At 42.3% G+C, this 17,646-nt stretch overlaps 1 protein-coding gene across 5 annotated transcripts in view; it reads right to left on the reverse strand.

Moving 5' to 3' along the window:
* Positions 1 to 17,646, reverse strand: part of SVIL (supervillin) — a 169,567-nt gene that overhangs the window by 102,091 nt on the left and 49,830 nt on the right. For 3 of the 5 annotated variants that reach the window (XM_052650626.1, XM_052650625.1, XM_052650624.1), the window contains exons 2-3: positions 7,834 to 7,891; positions 741 to 832 (exon numbers count right to left, since the gene is read on the reverse strand). Coding sequence is in view for 2 of the 5 variants with exons in the window: in XM_052650625.1 (XP_052506585.1) it covers positions 741 to 832; positions 7,834 to 7,891 (150 nt within the window). In the remaining 3 variants the exon portion in view is untranslated. Of the gene's footprint in view, positions 1 to 740; positions 833 to 1,536; positions 1,601 to 7,833; positions 7,892 to 17,646 lie in introns of all 5 variants that reach the window. The other 2 variants (XM_052650627.1, XM_052650628.1) reach the window with 1 other exon arrangement.

Genomic DNA, 17,646 nt, shown 5'->3' on the forward strand with positions numbered 1-17,646 from the left:
AGATGATCTTCCCTGGAAAGCAGAAATAAGAGATACAGCTGTAGAGAACAAGTATATGGACACCACGGGCAGAAAGGTGGAGTGGGATGAATTGGGGGATTGGGACTGACATATATACACTCAGTTCAGTCAGTTCAGTTGCTCAGTCATGTCTGACTCTGCGACCCCATGGACTGCAGCACGCCAGGCCTCCCTGTCCATCACCAACTCCCGGAGCTCACTCAAACTCATGTCCATTGAGTCGGTGATGCCATCCAACCGTCTCATCCTCTGTCGTCTCCTTCTCCTCCTGCTTTCAATCTTTCCCAGCATCAGGGTCTTTTCCAATGAGTCAGTTCTTCGCATCAGATGACCAAAGTATTGGAGTTTCAGCTTCAGCACCAGTCCTTCCAATGAATACTCAGGACTGATTCCTGACTAGTAAGAACCTACGCTATAGCACAAGGAACTCTCCTCAGTGCTCTGTGATGACCTAAGTGGGAAGGAAATCCAAAAGAGAGTGGATCTATGTATAGCTGATTCACTTTGCTGTACAGTAGAAACTAACGCAACACTGTAAAACAATACACCAATAAAGAATAATTAAAAAAATAAAAATGTGACAAAAGAGGTTATTTAATTAAGGTGGCTTTCTTGATGAGGCAGAAAGGGGCACCGAGGAGAACTGAGCTGGGGATTAGGGAAAGAGTTCTCCAGGAAAATCAGACAATACATTTACACGCCCCAGATAGAAGTCTTACCTTTAGGAAGGGCAGCTAAAAGCTGAGCATCGATCCTTCTTTTGTGGTTAGCAAGCTGTTCTTTGTCTTCAAGCAAGAACTCTTTCTGAAAGCTAAAAATGATTCCATTAAGAAAATGTTTAAAGTCCTTTTAAACCCAGGTATCTGATATGAACTGAGAGATCATAGAACATAAAAATTATGGTACTGTTGTACATAGTTAAACATGTGTGTATAGATTACAAGTAAAGCTTTTTTTCAATTATTCATGGTTATATTAATATGATTTTGGGGTACAACTAAATAATTACATCAGCATAGGCGGCAGGGGGTGGGAGGGATGTGAGGGTATGTGTGGCCTCTGGTGGCTAAAAACATCACTGCACTAGGAGATGGATGCCTCTGTTCAGACTGACAACCTCTTCAAGGGCCACCAGCAGCTGTGCAAACTTGAACGAATCACTCAACCTCTCTGTGCTACAGTCTTCCTCAGAAAATCAGTGACTTGTGCAGGTGCTCTACGCACTCTCTTCCGCTGTTGAAACTAAAGTAACAAACATCTTCAATCAAACAAAAATCAAAGCATGGAGAAGAGCTGTGAAAGGTTCATGAAACTTTGTCCAGGGGTAAAAAAAAAAGGAAATGGGACTTCCTGGTGGCCCAGTGGTTAAGACTCTGCCTTTCCAATGCAGGGGGTGAGGGTTCAATCCTTGGTTGGAAAATTAAGATCCTGTGCGCTGTGTCGGTACAGGCTTACCAACCAGCTCCTTGCTCTGCCCACCCTTCCCAGCCTCCCAAAGCACCCGTTTCTCAGTACCTGCTGGTGGCATAAATACTGGCCCCACTGCTGCTCTTCAAGCTCCCACAGGACTCAGCAATCTCTAAGTTGGAAGGAAGACACATGGGCACACTCACCAAGGTTGTGTGTGTGTGTGTGTGTGTGTGTGTGTGTGTGCGTGCGTGCGTGCGTGCAAACACACTCCTGGGACCACTGTTGTCTTTGTCTTACAGATCAGGAAACTGCCCAGCGCTTTGCTCCAGGACACACGTGCAGCAAGAACAGTACGCAAGATGCAAATCTAGCTTCTGCTCTGACACTGTGCGCGCGCACCTGGCCCAAGACTTGGAGCCCACAAGTTCAAGGCCTCCAGGGGAATGCTCCTGGAGTGGGCAAGACCAGAGCTGCTGCCTCAAAGGAAGAGAACAAACCTAGGGAAACAGGAAACTCATTTTCCCCAACATGATCACCTCCAGAGAGGCGGTGATAAACCCATAAACAAACCCAGCACCAAGCTGACCTTTCCCGTGGATGGTCCCCTGTCTGTGGCTCCGCCTTGCAGAGGTGTGTCCACAGAGGCCCAAGGGGAGACTGAGGAAGTGCTATGGGTGCTATGAAGGGGGCGTACCAATCACTTATATCCTAGATACAAATTAAATTTCAAGGATTGTCTGTATACTCCAAAATACTGCCCTCCCATCTTCCTAGAACCAAGCTCATCAAAAACCCTTAGCTACTGCTTATAAATGTGGAATGCTTATACTCATAAACAGCAGTGCCATTCATATCAGTTAATAAAAAGTCTTGAGAATAAGTAGGCTTTGAAAACCACACTTCAGGTGGCTTGAAAACCCTAAGACACCCCCTGCTCAGGTCAAAAACTTGGAATAAGCACTGACTTCTCAACAGTGAATTGTAATGCAGTGACAGTTCTCAGTGTTTTTTCAGAAGTATGATGTAATCTAAACTTAAAACATTAAACAACTGCAGAATGGCACTCTACTTAAGGAATGACATGCTATCAATATTTTAATTGACTATTTAACCACTTGAAACATTCCAACAAGTTCTGTAATTTCTCTGGGAAACAAAAATCTCAGGAAGAAAATTCTATATTACAAGGAATGATGCAAACCCTGAAGTATTCAGCTCCCAGACCACTGACCTTGGAGCACAAATATTATCTCATATTTTCAAAACTTAACATCTGTGTTTCTATTTTCCCCCTTTTATCTGCTCATCAAAAAGCTCAATGAAGCTGCTTAAGGAAGACTAAAAAACTACCCTCCTGTTAAACATTTCACTGAACTTGCACAGAGTGGGGTTCATAATCCATCACCCTACATCCCTGGCTTCATAGGCATTTCCTTTCTTGAAACAAACTACAGATGTGTCTGCAGTGATGGGCCAGGACAGCCTCTCACGGGTGGTCAGAAACCATGAAAACCATAACACATTAGGGAAATCTCTCCTGCCTCTTCCCATGGCTGACTGTGAATACTGTTTCCTCCTCAAGTCTCTTTCTCCAGCTTCCTTCCATCCTGGCTAGTCTTGCTCCTGGTCTGGGCCTCAGTTTAAGGTCACTTCCTTAAGGGAGAACCCTGTGACCCCGTGCCCACCTACTGGCACCAAACCTACACTATGTGCCTCCGTTTATTCTCTCATGTGACCCTGTTTTCCTATTTATGGAACATATTACAAATGTCTCATTTTAACTTGCTGATTTTAAAAAATACTTTAAAAATCTATAAATGTACAGTGAATGAATTGGCTCCAATAAAATATTTCAAATATTTACGACAACTACTCTGAAGTATTTTTTTTAAAGATTTTATTTTTTTGACGTGGACCATCTTTAAATGGTCTTCATTTAAAGCAGCTCCACAGCACTGCTTCTGTTTCATGGTTTTGGGTTTTTTTTTTGACCCCACAGCATGTGGGATCTTAGCTACCCAACCAGGGATTGAACCCACAGCTCCTGCCCTGGAAGGTGAAGTCTAAACCACCAGACCACCAGGGAAGTCTCCTGAAGTATTTCATGTATACACTTTACACACTGTGGATATGATGGGCAAAGAACATGACAAATACTGAGACTCATTAGAAGAGCGGGTATGTAATAACGTCATCCCTTCCTCCCTTCCTTCCTCTCCTTCTCTTCTGTTTAAAATAACGTATAATTGGGAAAACATCGCTCCTCATTACCTTCGCCCACCTTGCCCCTATGTGTGAAAATATGTGTGTGTGTGCATGTTTATCAAGTAGTCTATTTTTCAGGTCTCCATCTTCAAGGTAAAATTTTCTTACTGGAATCCACATGGCCGCCTTCATACTTCTTTCTTGCTGTTAATACCTCTCTCTCCAATTTCCTCCAAGTAACTACTAACCTCTGACTGCTAACCAATGACTACTAACCAAAGATGACTACTAACCAGCAATGTCTAGTAACCAGTGACTACTAACCAATGAGGAAGTAGATGAGCCATAGGAAGAATAAGGAAGATGGGCTGGAACCAAGGACTCTGACTTACGACTGTCACAAGAGCTGTGACCGATGCAAGTTTCCCCAAATCAATGCGAAACCAGACTTTGAGAAAAGTCACGCCTCTATCCTGGACTTCTGACACCTGGCGGCACCAGTCAACAGTGAAAATGCAGGCAGGACACACTGGTGAAGTGACTGGACCATTCACGAACGAGTAACTCATGTGCTCATCTAATGGCTGGTTGCTGCTAAGTCGCTTCAGTCATGTCCGACTCTGTGCGACCCCATAGGCAGCAGCCCACCAGGCTTCCCCGTCCCTGGGATTCTCCAGGCAAGAACACAGGAGCGGGTTGCCATTTCCTTCTCCAATGCATGAAAGTGAAAAGTGAAAGTGAAGTCGCTCAGTTGTGTCCGACTCTAGCAACCCCGTGGACTGCAGCCTACCAGGCGAAAGTACTGGAGTGGGGTGCCATTGCCTTCTCGGAATGGCTGGTTAAACACTTACAAATGTCCTCCCCCACAGCCCCAGCGTCACTTTCTTTTCATTCTCTGAATCAGAGGCACCCAGAGCAGCATCGCTGCGGGAGCCCGAGCCCTGGATGCCGGACTATGTCCCTCCTCATTATCACCTACATGGGGGTCAGGGGGTCTCTGCCCAGACCACCTCTCTGGGCCTTGGTGGGTTGCCACAGCTCCAGTAAAAGGTGGGATCCTCTATTTCACCATGAAACTGTCTCTCCATATATAACTAAAGTATATGCAACAGTCTTCATTTTGGGGAATTAAAATTTTAATAGCTTCTAATATGAATAAATGGTGCTTTCCTGGTGGCTTAGTTGTAAAGAATCTGCTTGTCAATGCAGGAGACATGGGTTTGATCCCTGGGTGGGGAAGATCCCCTGGAGAAGTGGCAACCCACACCAGTATTCTTGCCTGGGAAATTCCATGGACAGAGGAGCCTGGAGAGCTATAGTCCATGGGGTCACAAAGAGTTGGACATGACTTAGTAATTCAACAACAACAACAATATGAAGAAACACCTTTAATATGTTTTTTGTCTCCTCTGAAATGGAGCTCCCTTCTTCATGACTAATTCTTTCATACTTCTAGCTCTTTCCTCTGCTTCAGTGATCCAAGATTGCCCTTCATGCTTCCATGATAATTTTTTTTAACATGTCCCATTAACCTACTTAAATGCCCAGTAAGACAATAAAAGGACATTTTGTTAAAGTGAGAGCAGGCTATCCTGTGGTTATTACCTTCTATCCTTTTTTAAAAATGGGATGTCCTAATAAATATTCTGTTCCACACAGTGAAGGGCTTCCCGACAACTTAACTCTGCTACTGAAGTTTAGTTACAAGACATGGAAGGGAACACCCCTGGTGGTCCAGTGGTTAAGACTTCATGCTCCCAATGCAGGGGACATGGGTTTGATCCCTGGTCAGGGAACTAAGATCCCACAAGTCCAAAAAAAAAAAAAAAAAAACGAAAGATAAGGGAGATGTAATCCGTTACCTCACATTCCCATGTCTGGTGTCTGGGTAACTAGATTTCTTTGAAGGAGGCAGGTTCTCGTATTTCCAGCCCATTTTACATTTGGGACCAGAGCCCGGGGGCCACTGGTCTAATAGGTGCACATGAAATAACCACTGTTTCGGAACCGCTGTGTCCCTCTGAGTCTCTCTCCCTAAACTGACTGACCTGCACTCACACTTCATACTTCCCTTCAAAAAGCAGCGCTTGTCTGTCTCCTCTTCCCCCCGCCCCCCGTTCAGTTCAGTTGCTCAGCTGTGTCCGACTCCTTGCGACTCCATGAATTGCAGCACACCAGGCCTCCCTGCCCATCACCAACTCCCGGAGTTTACCCAAACTCATGTCCATGGAGTCCCTGCTCTTAGTCACCTATTAAGTCGACAATAGCTAAACCAACCTGCTAGTGATGTATTTGAAACAAAGTTGCCATGATCTGAATGTTTGTGCTTCCCGGAATTCATAGGTTGAAATCCTGACCCCCAAAGGGGAAGATATTAGGAGGTGGGGCTTCTGGAAAGTGATTCGGTCATGAGAGTGGAGCCCTCATGAATGAGATCGGTGCCCAGTCCAACAAGAGAGGATGCAAGACATAGGGCAGTGGGCAACCTGGAGGAGGGTCATCACCCCATAACAGTGCACCCTGACCTCAGACTTCCAGCCTCCAGGTGTGAGAAATAATTTCTAGCCACTTATAAAATAAATTTTATAAGCCACTCAGTCTATGAGAGTGAACAAATTAAGACACAAGCCTTAGCTTCTATTAAAAAGAAAGCAAAGATGAGAAATAAGGGAGATTGGATCAAGTACTAGAAGAGTAAGGTTTCATGAGTCAAATAAGACAGCCTTACTAATGACCATGCCTCCTCACTGCTATAGTTTACCTTATACTATTAATAAGATGTGGATGAGATTCATCAGAGTTTACCCCATCAGTGTGTTCACAAGGTCAAATCTAACATTCTCAAACGCAGAGCCAGGCTTGCTTGGCTAGGCACTGGTGACACAACAGCTTATCCCAATGTTTTGAGATGCAAACTTTTAAAGTAAAGAAACAATGTCTTATGTCATACATTAGGAACAAAAGCATCTAAGTGGAATGAAGGGTAGATCTGGGTTGGGGAACTTTATTAAAAGCAGGCTGACTTAGCAGTGCACTCAGCCAGCAAAGATTCTTTTTGTATTGGCACTAGTGGTAAAGAATCCGCCTGCGGATGGTGGTAAAGAATCCACTAGTGGTAAAGAATCCCTTTATTCCCGCGTAATAAAGTGGATACTGAAATCCACATCTCTGTGTGTTCAGAGACCATCATTTTGTGTCTCCACTTGAAAATCTCAAAACCTGTTAGGGACAGCCATCTATGAGGCTACATCTGAAATATAGCTACCTTATTAGGCATAAAGTTTAATTTTTCTATTATCTCACTTCAGTGATGTATGTACCATGGAGTTTTAGCATATCAGGTACATCAAATAGGTACCTATAATATCCTGCAGCCAATGGAATGGAAGGGCAGAAAGGTTAAGAGACCAGGCAACTTGAACTTACCTGGACAGGTGAGTGGGTGGATGGGTGGAGGGAGAGAAGTAAGGGGAGAAGAATAGGTCAGAAGGAAGGGACAGAGGGAGGAAGAACAAGACTAGACCCTTTCTTAAAAAACCAAAAGCATACGTGTGGATAACTGATTCACTGTGCTGTACAGCAGAGATTGGTACAACACTGTACTATAACTATATTAACTATACTTCAATTTAAAAAAAAAAGAACAACAACAACAAGCCAAAAGCTCCCTTACTCAAAGGATAGACTGCAAAAAGGGTATCATATCCTTAGAGGCAGATATGAGAAAGAAAAGAACTTGTAAAGAAAAGCCCTTTACAAGTTTGCAATTACAGAGACACCAATAGGCCATTTTGCAAATAGTTCCCAAGTGTGTGTTCAGTCTGGCTCTTTGCAGACCTATGGACTGTAGTCTGCCAGGCTCCTCTGTCCATGGAATTCTCCAGGCAAGAATACTGGAGTGGTTGCCATTTCCCACATCAGGGGATCTTACTGACCCAGGGATTGAACCCATACCTCTTCTGTCTCCCACTTTGGCAGGCGGATTCTTTACCACTAGTGCCAATACAAAAAGAATCTTTGCTGGCTGAGTGCACTGCTAAGTCAGCCTGCTTCACATGTTTTAATAAGCTAAACTCTGGAGAGAAAATATTTGTTTTAAAACATTTAAAACTCAAGGATTAGAAATTTAGGAGAATAATTTCTAAAGCTCCTACAAATCTTCGAAACTTAAGATTTCTTGAACAAAGACTTCTTTACCTTGGAACTTCTCTTTGACACGGGAATCCAACGAGGCTTAAGTTTTTCTTGTTCAAATCTAAGGGGAAAGAAATAATGTAAGAATGAAATACCCACACAGTAACTTAAAAAAAACAAAACTCCAATGGGAAAAAAAATTCTTCATGCTCCCTTTGAGACCATGTAAGAAAAAGGAAACTGTGAACGAGAAATATGAATACAGAAAATACAGACACCTTTAAGCATCAAACCCCACCACATGCATTTTACTTAGGAATTGGTTAATAGTAGCCAAGATACTTCATGGGTTAAAAAAAAATTCTGACATAGTTCAATGCTACCATTTAAATTCTCTATGGTTACAAGAATAACTCCAAAGCAATTAAATACTGAAAAACATAGCTATTATCCTCAGGGGCAAAAAAGGGGAAAAAAATTAAACAATTTTGGTCCAGGTAACCAGCAAGGTTTAAAATCATCACTGCCTGGTATATTTGATGTTTTTAAAGAAGGCACAGCAGGAGTTGGGGTGCATGAGGGGTTGATGAACAGTGGAAGGGACACTTCAGCTGTGTTTTTATTGCCTTTATTAAAATCTAAATGATAATGACACCTCAAATTTGCCACTTATTTATTTTTGAAGACAAGACATATATTACATAAAGACAGCTGGTAACAATCACATCCAGCAAAAACACACATCCGAGTGAACTGGTTAATGAAAACCAGGCACAGGCAAATTTATAACCGGCTTTGGGTAAGTAATCTGTTTTACAGCTTTTGGCATAGCAACTGTTTGTCCACCCAGAAAACCACAATTAGACCACTTACAGAAATTTCTTCCCCTATGGAAGAGCCTTTAACTGCTTAATATTTAGAGGCAGAAGCTTGAGGAAAAGGAGGTGCAAGATATACCAGCTGCTGACATGTCATTACCTATCACATACATTCCGAATCCTGGAATTTGGAAATTCGGACCAACTAGAGAAACACAATACAAAGGTATAATGCCAATTAAACATCTAGGCTTTTTGGCTAATTACACAAATATCCTTGTTATGTGCTTAGAAAAAGAGAAGTTGGTTCAAAAAGCTATCAAATATTGCAGAGGCAAATTCCTAAATCTGATGCCTCAGTTGTTCAAATCTCTCCCCAATCGTGCATTTGGACTGGAAAATACTTTCACAGACAATGGCCAAATTTCCAATATGATATTCAAGATAACCTACAGATTTCTTTTTAGTTCAGTCTGTGAACCTAATCTGAGATGCCACTTCAGTAGTTAAATTGAAAGCACATCTTTTCCTGGGGGCTCAAAAGGAAGCCACTAAGAAGACAACATTTTTGTTCCAAACAGCCTCCCATGAAGATTTCATAAAAAGGCAAACACACACCACTGCCTACTGGAAAAAATTTAGTAGATATAACATTTGATTTAGAAAAATATTTCAGTTAAAGAACAGCACATCCAGAACTTAATCCAAAGTTTGAGCATTCCGATGCAATCTGCAATGCTTCCTTCATAAAGGCTCTAGTGGTTTAGCAATTTCTTTAACGTACACCAGAAAAAAAGCCACCTTTCTCAGAGATCCCCAGATACGCTAATTTATAAAGTCAATGAGATATTTAAAGCATCCTTTGAGAAAACCACAGAACAGTATAACGGGGCATCCAAGGTAAAATGGAAGATGCAAGACATTCATGATTCTATTAAATAGACACTTGAGGGCATTTTCCATTTCTCTCTCCTTACCTTGTTTCTCAGAGAACTTGAAAGTGCCCAGGTAGCTGGGAATCCCTGGACTTCTGAACATGGCTGCACACATCAAGTTCGGGGACAGAGCCTGCTCTACAGCTAATTCTCAAGCAGCCACAGCCTGCGGCCCGTCTGAGCAAAACTGGGTTGAGCTTTTCACAGCGCAAGGCAGTCAGGCACTGATGTCCTTGAGAGTAGAGTAAACGCAAAGCGAGACACTGCAGGCTGGAAGAGCTCAGACCCCGTAATCAGATTACAAGCAGAAATTAGGCCTGTGGATGCTGAAATAGACTGGATTCCAGTGATGGGACATTTATGAGGTTACACTTCCGAGCCATGGCCAAACCACAGCTCCTGCGTCGGCTAAGGAGACAGTGTTGTAAACCTAACCACCATCAGGAGAGGCAGGACAGCTCCTCCCTTCCTTAAAAGCAAACAAACAAACAAAACCTAAGCCATCCAGAGATGCTCCGTGTACCGGGATGAAGGAGAGCCTCTGAACTATTCCCAGGCTGCTCCGAGTCTGGCTTTGACTAAGTTCAATGAAATACTTGATCGAACAGGGAGCCAAAACCCCCGAGTTAAGAGTTAAGGTTGATGAACAACATATGAGTGAAACTGTGGGAACAGAAAAGGCAGATATTACTAGAGGTTCAAAAATTTTAATTTGAGACAGAAGCTCCTAAGTATACTACTACTTTTTCTACTCACCCTGTTTATCTTACTTTTTTAAAGACATTTTTTTCCAACAGGTTTAGGTTTACTACAAAATTGAGAGAAGATACAGAGTTTTCATGTACTCCCTGCCCCCACCCACACACAGCCTCCCATGCCATCAGCATCCCCCACCATCAATATCTTCCGCCAGATGCTACATTTGTTAGTTATCAAGGACGAACCTACGATTGAACCTATGATTCATCATAACCACCAGAGTTTACCCTCTGAGTTCACGCTTGGTACTGTCCATTCTGTGGTTGTGAATATACCTCGACATGTATCCATCATTCTACTATCATACAGAGTACTTTGGCCCTCAAAAGCCTCTGTGCTCAGCTTGTTTATCTCCCTCCCCTCTCCCCTTCCTCGACAAATGTGATGTTTTTATATCTTTGTAGTTTTGCCTTTTCCAGAATGTCATATAGTCGGAATCATGCAGTATGGGGTCTTTTCAGATTGGCTTCTTTCGCTTAGTACACAGTATGCATTTAAGGGGTCTTCCCAGGGGGCGCTAGTGGTAAAGAACCTGTCTGTCAATGCAAGAGATATAAGAGATGTGGGTTCCATCCCTGAGTCAGGAACATCCCCTGGAGGAGGGCATGGCAACCTACTCTAGTGTTCTTGCCTGGAGAATCCCATGGACACAAGAGCCTGGTGGGCTATAGTCCATGGGGTCGCACAGAGTCGGACACAATTGAAACAACTTAGCACATACATGCATTTATGGATGCTCCATGTCTTTTTATGGCATTTATTTTTAGTGCCTAATAATATTCTATTGTCTGGATATAGCACAATTTATGTAACCATCCAGTTACTGCAAGACATCTTGGTTGCTTCCAAGTCTTGGCAATTAGGAACAAAGCTGCTCTAAACATTCATTGTAGGTTTTTCTGAAGGCTATACATTTTCAGCTCCTTTGAGTAAGCACCAAAGAATGTGATTGCTAGATTATATGGTAAAGAGTATGATTAGCTTTGTAAGAAACTGCTAAACTGTCTTCCAAAGTGGCTGGACCATTTTTCATTCCTACCAGTAATGACTACGAGTTCAGCACTGGGTGGTATCAGGACTCTGGATTTTGGCCATTCTGATAGGTAGGTCGTGGCATCTTGTTTTAATTTCCATTTCTCTGATGACATATGATGGGAGGATATTTTCATGTGCCTACTGGCCATCTGTATCTCTTCCTCAATAAGGTGTCTGTTCAGGTCTTCGGCCCAAATTTGATTCAGTTGTTTGTTTTCTGTTGAGTTTTAAAAGTTGTTGGTATATTTCAGATAACAGTCCTTGATCAGATATGTCTTTTGCATATACCTTATCCCAGTGGGTGGTTTTTCTAGCTCTCTTGATGTTGTCTTTCACAGAACCAAGTGCTTCATTTTAATGAAGTTTAGTATGTCAACTAAAGTTGACCAAAAGTATGATCAACCTAGAGAGCATATTAGAAGCATTACTTTGCCAACAAAGGTCTGTCTAGTCAAAGCTATGGTTTTTCCAGTACCCATGTATGGATGTGAAAGTTGGACTATAAAGAAAGCTGAGCACGGAAGAATTAATGCTTTTGAACTGTAGTGTTGGAAAATACCCTTGAGAGTCCCTTGGACTGCAAGGAGATTCAACCAGTTGATCCTAAAGGAAATCAGTCCTAAATATTCATTGGAAGGACTGATGCTGAAGCTGAAACTCCAATACTTTGTCCACCTAGTGTGAAGAACTGACTCATTGGTAAAGACCCTGATGCTGGGAAAGATTGAAGGCAGGAGGAGAAGAGGACGGAGGATGAGATGGTTGGATGGCATCACTGACTCAATGGACTCAAGTCTGAGTAAACTCCAGGAGGGGGCGATGGTCAGGGAGGCCTGGAGTGCTGCAGTCCATGGGGTTGCAAAGAGTCAGACACAAGTGAGCAACTGAAATGAACTGAACTGAGCAGGTCAACGATTTATTTCATGGAATGTGTCTCTGGTGCTGTATTTAACAACGCATCACATACCTAAGGTCATCAAGGTTTTCTATGTAATCTTCTGGGAGTTTTATAGTTTTGTGTTTCACATTTATATTCATGATCCATTTTGAATTAATTTTTATGCTGGATATAAAGTCTGTGTCTAAATTCTTTTTTTTTTTCCCACATGTGGCTGTCCAGTTGTCCCAACACCATTGGTTGAAGAGATTACCTCTGCTCCATTGCTTTGCTTGTCTCTGCTCCCTTAAGACACATCTCCCTGCACTGGCCTGTCTGTGTCTACGGTCTTAGGGGTGGTGGTTTACTCCTCCCCTCTTTGTGGACCCAAGAAGAATGATTGATTTCTCAGTCTGTTCACTTTTTCACTTGCTGGGATGAAGTTGGTAACTTCTAAGCTCCTTATAGGCCGAATGCAGAACCCTGGAGTCTGCTGTTTATTTTTAACTACAATCTGTAGCTGGTGGGGTCAATTAAGGTAACACAACTCCAAGAAAAATCTGCAATAGACACTGACAATTTGATAGGTAAAATCATCTCCCTTACAAGAGGAAAAAAAGGGCTAGAGAAGTAACTTGCTCTGGGTACACAGTTGGTTAGTGATGGAGTCGCAGGACCCCGGGACGGTAGGATCGAGATCATGATTTGCTCCCCTTCACCCTTCTAGGAGGCAGTGACCCCTGAGTGTTCATCTTTGTCTGTTTAGTTGTTCTTGCTGCTGTTCAGTCACTCAGTCGTATCAACTCTTTGCGACCCCACAGACTGCAGCACGCCAGGCTTCCCTGTCCTTCACCACCTTCCAGAGCTTGTTCAAACTCATGTCCATTGAGTCAACAAGGCCATCCTAACCATCTCATCCTCTGTTGCCCCCTTCTCCTCCTGCCCTCAATCCTTCCCAGCATCAGGGTCTTTTCTTCACATCAGGTGGCCAAGGTATTGAAGCTTCTGTTTACTACTGAACATTTATTTGCTGTATAGCAGGCCTGCCCATGAAGGTTTGCTGAATGGTCATAGGAAAGAATGGAATACTCTTTTTCTAAAGGCTAGAGATGCCATTTTAAAGGAGTTTCCCAGATGGCTCAGCGGTAAAGAATCCACCTGCCAGTGCAGGAGACACGGGAGATGTGAGTTGGATCCCTAGGTTGGGAAGATCCCTTGGAGGAGGACATGGCAACCCACTCCAGTATTCTTGCCTGGAGAATCCCATGGACAGAGGAGCCTGGCAGGCTACAGTCATAGGGTCGCAAAGAGTCAGACATGACTGAGCAACTATGCATGCTCGCATACCAGTCTAAAGTGATTTGCATCGATTTTATATCCTGCTTTCAAACCAGCCTGATTTAAGTGATTTCTAAACTACAAACAAAACTTGATAAGGAAGACTTATATGGCAAATTCAGCAGGGTGCAGCCACAGAAGGCACACAGGCTGTCTATGGGGTAGTGGTGACATTTATCATTTTCTCTGTCGTCCTGATTTCTTCAACTCTCAAAGTCAGGTTGAAATAGCAAATAGAGCAAGTTAAAAAAACTCAGCAGAAAACAACACAATTGCTCTGAGTAACTATAGCAGAAACTTCACTGTTAGGCCATGGCTAATGAGGAACCAGAAGGTGGAGGAGCTGCTGGAAAAAGGAAGTGGAGGAAATTGTAGAAACAACTGATTCTCAAAGTGAATAATTAAATAGGATGGAATACAGTTTGTGTTTATAAATAATCCTCTGCAAAAATTTAGTTTATAAAACATAACATTTACATTCCTGAAAACCATTCTTCTTACAGAATCCTCATCCTAAGGGACTCTCAATGCTTCTTTTGAATTATTATGATGGGATAATTTTAGTTAAAAATCTTAAAATACAATTCCAGTACAGAATAAAAAGAATCTGGGGACAGGAAGCTGTGCCTCTTGGCTTCTGGGATCTTAATTTCCCCACCAGGGATCAAACCAGGGCCTACTGTAATAAGAACATGGAGTCCTAAGGACTGAACTGCCAGGGAATTCCCAGAATAAAAAGAATTTGGAGGGAATTCCCTGGTCGTTAAGTGGTTAGAACTTAGGCTTTCATTGTCATGAAACCCGGGTTTGCTCCCTGGTTAGGGAACTAAGATCCTACAAAGCCACAGTGTGTGGCCAAAAATAAAGAATGTGGATATCCTCTTTAAGTTGGTCATGGATCCTCCTACAATGACTTGCCTCACCCAACAATCATGAAACAAAACAAACAAATTTAAATAGAGCTTCATAGCCAAAAAAACAAAACAAAACAAAACCACAAGTCTTTATTAAACTATGGATATGCAATTTAACCTACTATATAAGTACCCCATCCACCCCATTCACACTCGATTTAACTTCCTATTTAAATACCACATTCACATGAAACAAACAAAAAAAGACTATGAAAGGGACTTCCCTGGTAGCCCAGTGGTTAAGAATTTGCCCTGCAAGGCAGGGGATGTGGGTTTGATCCCCAGTCGGAGAACTAAGATCCCACAAGCCATGGAGCAACTTAGCCCACGTGTCACAACTACTGAAACTGTGCACCACAAGGAAAGATCCATGCAATGCCACGAAGATCCCATATGCCGCAACTAAGACCCAACACGCCAGATAAACAAATAACATAGCAAAGAAACAGTGGAAGTGGGAAGAGCGCCAAGATGTTTTTTTAAAAAGTACTTGAAAAACAAGACTACAAAGAAATCTACATTTTATATCAATAGAAAGTAGCCATGTTTGTTTTTCATTTCCTTTCCAATAATTAGACATAAATTAAATCCCTTATGATTATACAGTGGAAGTGACAAGCAGATTCAAGGGGTTAGATCTGATAGAGTGCCTGAAGAACTATCGACGGAGTTTTGTGAGATTGTATAGAAGGCAGGTATCAAGACCTCCCCAAGGAAAAGAAATGAAAAAAGGCAAAATGGTTGTCTGAGGAGGCCTTATATATAGCTGTTAATAAATAGAACTGAAAGGCAAAGGAGAAAAGGAGAGATATACCCATTTGAATATAGAGTTCCAAAGAATAGCAAGGAGAGATAAGAAAGCCTTCCTCAGTGATCAGTGCAAAGATATAGAGGAAAATAATAGAATGGGAAAGTCTAGAGATCTCTTCAAGAAAATTAGAGATACCAAGGGAACATTTCATGCAAAGATGGGCTCGATAAAGGACAGAAATGATCTGGACCTAACAGAAGCAGAAGATATTAAGAAGAGGTGGCAAGAATACACAGAAGAACTGTACAAAAAAGATCTTCACGACCCAGATAATCATGATGGTGTGATCACTCATCTAGAGCCAGACATCCTGGAATATGAAGTCAAGTGGGCCTTAGGAAGCATCACTATGAACAAAGCTAGTGGAGGTGATGGAATTCCAGTTGAGCTCTTTCAAATACTAAAAGACGATGCTGTTAAAGGGTTGCCAGCAAATACGCCAGCAAATTTGGGAAACTCAGCAGTGGCCAGAGGACTGGGAAAGGTCAGTTTTCATTCCAGTCCCAAAGAAAGGCAATGCCAAAGAATGCTCAAACTACCATACAGTTGTATTCATCTCACATGCTAGTAAAGTAATGCTCAAAATTCTCTAAGCCAGGCTTCAACAGTACGTGAACCAAGAACTTCCAGATGTTCAAGCTGGATTTAGAAAAGGCAGAGGAACCAGAGATCAAATTTCCAACATCCACTGGATCATTGAAAAAGCAAGAGAGTTCCAGAGAAACATCTACCTTATTGACTACGCCAAAGCCTTTGACTGTGTGGATCACAACAGATTGCAGAAAATTCTTCAATAGTTGGGAATACCAGACCACCTTACCTACCTCCTGAGAAATCTGTATGCAGGTTAAGAAGCAACAGTTAGAACCAGACATGGAACAATAGACTGGTTCCAAATTGGGAAATAGTACGTCAAGGCTGTATATTGTATCCCTGCTTATTTAACCTATATGCAGAGTACATCATGCAAAATGCTGGGCTGGATGAAGCACAAACTAGAATCAAGATTGCTGGGAGAAATATCAATAACCTCAGATACGCAGATGACACCACCCTTATGGCAGAAAGTGAAGAGGAACTAGAGAGCCTCTTGATGAAAGTAAAAGAGGAGAGTGAAAAAGTTGGCTTAAAGGTCAACATTCAGGAAACTAAGATCATGGCATCCCATCACTAAGCCATGGTCCTATCGCTACATGGTAAATAGCTGGGGAAACAATGGAAACAGTGAGAAACTTTATTTTCTTGGGCTCCAAAATCACTGCAGATGGTGACTGCAGCCATGAAATTAAAAGATGCTCCTTGGAAGAAAAGCTATGGCCAACCTAGACAGCATATTAAAAAGCAGAGACATTACTTTGCCAACAAAGGTACATCTAGTCAAAGCTATGGTTTTTCCAGTAGTCAAGTGTGGATATGAGAGTTGGACAATAAAGGAAGCTCAGTGCTAAAGAATTGACGCTTTTGAACTGTGCTGTTGAAAAGACTCTTGAGAGTCCCTTGGACTGCAAGGAGATCAAACCATACGATCCTAAAGGAAGTCAGTCCTGAATATTCTTTGGAAGGACTGATGCTGAAGCTGAAAGTCCAATACTTTGGCCCCCTGATGTGAAGAACTGACTCGTTGGAAAAGACCCTGATGCTGGGAAAGATTGAAGGCAGGAGGAGAAGGGGCTGACAGATGAGATGGTTGGATGGCATCACTGACTCAACGGACATGAATTTGAACAAGCCCCAGGAGTTGGTGGTAAACAGGGAGGCCTGGTATGCTGCAGTCCATGGGGTCGCAAAGAGTCAGACACGACTGAGTGACTGAACTGATGTGTATATATATGTATTCACTTTCATATTCTTTTCCACTATGGTTTGTTACAGGATATTGAATATAGTTCCATATAGAACCTTGTTGTTTATCCATCCTATGTCTAATGATTTGCATCTGCTAACCCCAAACTCCCAATCCTTTCTTCCCCACCGCTTGGTAACCACAAATCTGTTCTTTCTCTATGTCTGTGAGTCTGTCTGTTTCACACAGGTAAGTTCATTTCTGCCATAGTTTAGATTCTACCTGTAAGTGATACCACATGGTATTTGTCTTTCTTTTTTGGAATTACTTCACTCAGTATGACACTCTCTAGGTCCAGCCATGTTGCTGCAAATGGCATTATTTCATTCTTTCTCATGGCTGAGTTCATATTCCATCATATGTATATATGTGTCATCTCTTACCTATAAACCTCTATCTTCTCTGTAAACCTCTTCTTTATCCATTCATCTGCTGGTGGACATTAGGTTGTTTCCATATCCTGGCTGTTGTGAATAGTGCTGTCATGAACATGGGGGTGCATGTATCCTTTTGAATTATAGTTTTGTCTGGGTGTATGTGCAGGAG

The sequence above is a fragment of the Budorcas taxicolor genome, chromosome 13 (genome assembly GCF_023091745.1).
Source record: "Budorcas taxicolor isolate Tak-1 chromosome 13, Takin1.1, whole genome shotgun sequence".
Classification (NCBI taxonomy): Eukaryota; Metazoa; Chordata; class Mammalia; order Artiodactyla; family Bovidae; genus Budorcas; species Budorcas taxicolor.